The following is a 6,168-nucleotide window of genomic DNA, read 5'->3' as shown; positions in this document are numbered from 1 at the left end:
GTATTGACCAGTGCTTGGTGAGCTCTAGGAACCGGAGGGATTCCATAGGTAAGGTAGGGCTCTTGTATTATGTAGGTGGCTGTGTGCCAAACCTACAAAATGGTTAAAAGTATCGCATGTTCTTTAAATATGCGACTATTAAGGGCTTCTTGACTTTCTTTCTTCATAGCACTCCTCATAGTACTGGGAACCCCTAATTTTGGATTGGTGTCTATGGGAAGTCGGGAAAGTAGGGTAAAGAAGTATCTCAATGGCTACATAAACATATTTTAAGTAGAATGGAATGTGGTTTAAGGTCATGACTATGGATATTGTTGTCTTTGTCTGGTTCTCAATCAGTGTTCTAGTTCATCCAAGTAGGGTTGAGGTCAGTCTGTGCAGGACACTGGAGTTCCTCCAAACCAAACTGGTGACCCCATGTCTTTATGGAGCTGGCTTTGTACCCCAACAGTCATGGGGGAACAGAAAAGTGTCTTCACCAAACTGTGACCACAAGGCTGGAAAAACACATTTGCCTGGAATGTCTTTGTATGAAGGAGAATTACCAGGACCCTCATTAGGGACAGCTGAACCACATACATCTGCTCATAAAGTAAGAGAAAGAGGAAGGTAATATATGAAAACACAACACATCCTATTGAAAAATGCACACTTTGCTTTGTAAAGGGCAAAGTATTGATAGGAATTGTACAAAGGAACATTTCCCTAATGTAGTACATGTGAGATCCACTTTGTTATAACTTTGTTTTTTGTCTTTGTAGGAAACGCCATTCAGGCCTTTGGTAACGGCACCGATGTCAAGCTGCACCCTGACCCACCCGTACACACCACAACTTCCTCTTCATCCGTCCTCTCCAAGACCAAAACTAAAGACTCCAACTACATAGACACCATGCACATCACCAATGAGATCCCAACACATAACGGCCTGCCAGGCTGTGCCAATCTCATCCAGGTGAGTCATGAACCGGGTGGCAAGGGTTCTTCCATGAGCCCATACCAATAGAGCAAAATGCATTACTGAGAACACTGTGCATGTTTTCTGATGTTGTCAATGCATGTTTGTACCTTCATGCCTCAGCACCAAGCTGTAACTTTTATCATTGGCATCCAAGCAGTGTAGATGTTTCAGTTGTGAATGTGTGTCTATGGCTGGAGTGCCCACTATGTAGGTGAAGTAGGCATGCAATTGCGGTCCCACAATCACCCCTATCTTCCCTCTTTATTCTGCTATTGATATTTGCACTGCAAAAAAAAAGTCAAAGTTTCTGGCAAAAATGATTTTCACATTGTCAGGCTGTGTTGCTCAGGAGGAAGAGACCCCCGAGGGGGTGATTAATTCAGTGTCAAGGTTTAGGGGGGTTGTTAGGTTTCCATATATACCTGTGTGTGTATATATATATATCTGTCAAACCATGATAAGATCTTGTATCTGCTATGTTATCATTACCTAGGGTGTGCAGAGAGGGCAATTATCCCCCGGGCCCATGAGAACATTAAATCCCCGGATCATTGCAGTTTAGTATTTTTAAAACAGCAACAAATTGCAATACATTCCCCAAAACTTCCACAAATCCCATATCCATCATATGAGTCTCTATAAATAAAAAGTAACTATCGAGTTACACCACATCCTATACATTACTTACATTTACATCATTTTCTCTGCCAACAAAACCCGATGATAAAGTTGAAGTAAAACCTAAGGTATAAATATAAATTAAAAACATTATTGATCAAGACGGTCTATTAGATGCTGAGTCTGTCCAGGAACTCAAAACTAATCCATAGACTTGAGTCTGCGGGCACTGAGAATTTACTATGCATTCATTGCAGACTTTAAAGTAGATGTAGACCCTAACTGGATTACTTTTTTTTGTAAAATGCTTTTTATCCCCTTTTCCCATATCAGTGCCAATGTTCTCCCTCAGCCTCCTTCAGCCCCTTTCCAATGTTAATTCTTGTATGAGACATAAGTGATTTGGTTTAAATCTACGTCAATGGATCTTAAAATCCCATATACACTAATTTCTGCTTTGTCTGGTTTTTATACTCGAATATTAGCCGGGCCACATATGCCAGGCTCACCCATACATGTCCAATATACCATGTGGTAGTCACCAAGTCACCCCCAAGTTACAACTCCAATGTTTTCAAAGAATATGCCTTCAATTTTATACAGCTTATTAAACAACCATAAAAATTTACTAGAGAAGGAAATCGAAAAAGTAATCATGTTGGAGGATGAAACAGAAACCTGAAGCTTCTCCATTGAGCTATCCAACTCTGTTCTTTGACTTTCCAGCACTCGGGACAACAATGCTAAGCTGGGATGAGTCTTCAGTCTGAAGTAAGGTAGTGAGGGTATATTGAGGGTATATATATGACCCCTCTCTATCAATCAATAAAATTGGACTGCCCCAGGCCATTAGGCCATTGGGTACAACAACAGCAATGATGAGGAACATAGCTCTTCCTGGAAGATATGGAACATCAATGTACGGTTCTTCGTGTAATTGTGGCTAGCCAAGTTGAGTTCTTGGTGATCATTTGGCTATGACAGTCGGACAGCCAGATGTATTAGGTGGGAGGTGAAGATTAGAGGGGTATCATTAGGAAAAATGTGGATTTGGGTGTTGTCAAAGGCCAACCATGATCCCACCAACTTCTGTGGCTAAATGTTTAAACCAATGATATCCCAATGTCACACTTATAGATGTGTCAGCACTGTCATCACCTTCTTATAATATGATCAATACTGCGCTTTTCTCAGAAATGATTCTGCTTATTCTAACATTTCTCATCATCCCAGAATGGGCTCTGCGCCTTCCAACTTTCTACTAAATTTGTCTTTGAATAATTTGAAGGGAAACCAGATAGTTCATCCACCTCTATCTGAGCTCTTTACTCGTCTATGTAAAACCCTTCTTCTATGTAAAAAAAACTTCTTCAAACTTCTTCTGGCAGAGATGTGTCAGGCGGTCCAAGAACACCATGAAAAAAGTCCATGGTCTTATGATACAACCCAAGAATTCTTAGTAGAGGGGTGGAAGGACTTTTTAAATGAGTACAGGACAAATAGAACTTGTAGAGCTTCCCATGTCTCGGAATATTTTACTTGTGTTCAGATATTAAAGAAAAGAACCCGGGCCCATGTGTAGGTGTGGTAGCCGAAGGCTATGCAGTGTACCCCGGTTGTAGGGACATAATAGATGCCGGAAAATGAGGTGGTCACCTGTACAAACATCTACCCTGAGGTGGCTGTGTGAAGCTTCTGGTTGGCAGGTCTTCAACACTCTTGGACCTTGACAATGGTGGTGGGCTAAAAATCTGGACAGCATGCCACCCTATGGAGAGGGTACGTGCTAAAGGGCTGCAGAACGGGAGGCTTTGTTGGGCATTTGCTAGGTAAGTTTGCTGATTAGGCTCAAAGGAACCACCCTGGTGGTGAACAAGCTTGGTTGTGACCATCAGGAGGACTTTGTTGGTGCAATATTGCTGCAGTTATTTCTCCTCCCATCCAGAATGTAAAATTCCAGCTACACCCAAATATACAAAGAGTCTACAGGTTGGTTTAAATCAATCCTTGTGATCAATTACCAATACCCAATGGACCATCCACTTGTTCAATACTTGATTGGTGTTATGATCACTTACACTAATTTATCTAATTTACATTATGGTTTTGATGCCAATATAATGGTAACCAATTGGGAAAAAAAATCTTCCTACACGATCAATTTCCAACATTCTTCCCAAAAATCAATTATAAATGCAATCACTATGATACATTTTTAATTGATTCATCATTTTTGTCTAATCGATTGAAAATGTTGCATTTGGCTGGAATAAGTAATTATCCTTTGTTTATGATGTGTTCTGGCACTAAGCTTGTATATTATTCCTATTTATCAAAGCGTGCCTTAAATTCTTCGTTGCCTGAGCCAATCCCGTCCATCATCACCTGACACCTTATTACAATTTACAGGACCTAACATGGTGATTTATTCGGCAGGGTTTAATGAATCGGGTAAGTCTGCCCGCGTGTGTTGCTGCGTCTGGTGGCATTGTCTGCATTGGCATGGATCCTCCTCATCAGACATCAGCTGTCTATATATCTGAATGAGCCTGATATATTAAAGCTCTCCAACACCGGAGAAGATAGACTATCATGGAGGAACCTCGGGGATTCAGCAAATCTGGAATGGATTGCCTATAAATCAATAGCTTTAGTCGCCAAGTGATTTCAATCTATTCAAAGTTTGCTGAATCATCAACGTTCTCCCTTGGTCTTTTTTATAATCTTGGAGAGTTTTAACAAAACCCAATTCTAACCAATCATGGTATTTCTTTGGTAGGTGCCTGCTCTAACCAATCATAGTATTTCTCTGGTAGGTGTCAGGTCCAACCAATTATAGTTTTTCTCTGGTAGGTGCCCAGCTCTAACCAATCATAGTATTGAAGTGAAGGTAAAAAAACAGATTTAATGAAGAGGAGGCTGGAGGGCAGATTTACTGTAGGGAAGGCAAACTTAATAAAGAGAAGACTGGGGGGGCAGATTTAATGAAGGGGAGGCCAGAGGGCAGGTTTATTGTATGGAAGGCAGGAGGGCAAACTTAATAGGGAGAAGACTGGGGGGCAGATTTAATGAAGGGGAGGGCCGATATAATGAAGGGGAAGCTGGAGGGCAGATTTACTGTAGGGAAGGCAGGAAGGCAAATTTAATGTTGGGGAGTGCAGAGTTAATAAAGGGGAGACCAGAGGGCAGATTTAGGGGTAGGTTCGGGGTTGAAATTACCCATTAAACTTTAGTGGCCGCTTCATTGAATTCCTCGTGGTCCATCTTGTCTTTATATGAGTGTTTCATATTTCTTTGTATTACAGGATAATGGATAACTTTCTTTATGAAATCAATTTAGAAAAAGTAACTTAATTAAATATAATATGAGGCAGCTTGGTGGGATTAGGACAAGGATTAGAAGTGGCAGCCAAAACAAATTGTAAAATCTGTGTCTGTCTGCACATTTTCCACCTACATATCAGATCCGGCCATCATCAGGGAGATCAGAGATTGATGTACAAACCTCCATTGCAGCCTCTTCCTTGTCGTCTTTCTCTTGCATGATTAGCCTGCTTTTCCAAAACAAGGTGACAACTCTTTGTTCTGTAGTCTCCCTATTGGCCCAGTGTTGTCATTCTGTCACATGTGCTGCAAGCTGAGACTATTGGCTTATATGATTATGCTAATTCAATGACACATATATTGAATGGCGATGACCCTTATATGGGACTGAGCATTACAGGATATATAGTCCCATACTGGTGAGAAATAAGTGTGATCAGCAAAAGTTCCAGGTTTTTATCATTTATTCTGCAGATCTGAATGCAACTTGGGTGAACTTGATGGCCTTTTTGTAACTTTAATATGTAACAATTACAGCTGGTAATTTGCATTAATATATCAGCATCTCACTCTCAGTATAGGGTGACCCAAAATACCCCCTGGGGCAGCCATTCTCCAATCCATGGCATTCATATTAGTGACATCAATCAACTTCATTCTAAACACCCAACAAACAGGAGCCAGCTTCATTCTGAGGCTTCTCCTACAGGTGTGTGACTAATTTTCCTTTAAATTCGGTCACTCCTTTACCGTCTGGATTGTCATCATTAATTTCCATCCAGACTTTTCCTGGCCGGCCAACAATTATCACAAGAACGCATTGGAGAACAAAGGGATCGTCAGTCGGACATCAATATATCAGCCGGTCGCTATAACGAGCTGCCAAGCAGCCGCTTGCAGCTAATTAATACGGCTGATGGCGTTGGATTATTCTCAGCGTCTTGCCATGTAATTAATTTCAGCGGTTAGAATGAGAATCCTTTAACGAAGGGAGGCTTTGTGTGCGTAAGAAACATGGCGAGAAGAGAAACGTTCTTCATTCTGTGCAGCGACTGGCGGCGATGTGTCACAAACGTCTCAATTAAATTGTCTTCTCTTCTTTTCCCAGGCGCAAAGAATGAAATCGAACGACACCGTGGACACCCAACTCTGCCTGGCTGAGGTGAGAAATCTGATGGAAGAGGAACTTCCAAATATTCCAAACAAGCTAAATTCATCCCAGAAGTCACAAAGGTCCCAAACATTCCAATATGAAGATCTCCCAG

The 6,168-nt window shown here is 41.2% G+C and overlaps 1 protein-coding gene across 1 annotated transcript in view; it reads left to right on the top strand.

The window, feature by feature from the left end:
• The window catches only part of GFRA1 (GDNF family receptor alpha 1), a gene marked incomplete at its 5' end in the record, with an annotated part of 80,888 nt that overhangs the window by 69,353 nt on the left and 5,367 nt on the right, over positions 1-6,168 (top strand). Inside the window, 2 exon segments of the mRNA XM_072423954.1 lie at positions 762-955; positions 6,012-6,065. Coding sequence (XP_072280055.1) covers positions 762-955; positions 6,012-6,065 — 248 coding nt within the window.

Source organism: Pyxicephalus adspersus, chromosome 10 (genome assembly GCF_032062135.1).
Source record: "Pyxicephalus adspersus chromosome 10, UCB_Pads_2.0, whole genome shotgun sequence".
Classification (NCBI taxonomy): Eukaryota; Metazoa; Chordata; class Amphibia; order Anura; family Pyxicephalidae; genus Pyxicephalus; species Pyxicephalus adspersus.
The sequence above is the reverse complement of the archived record's forward strand: the minus strand, read 5'-3'. Positions and strand labels throughout refer to the sequence as shown.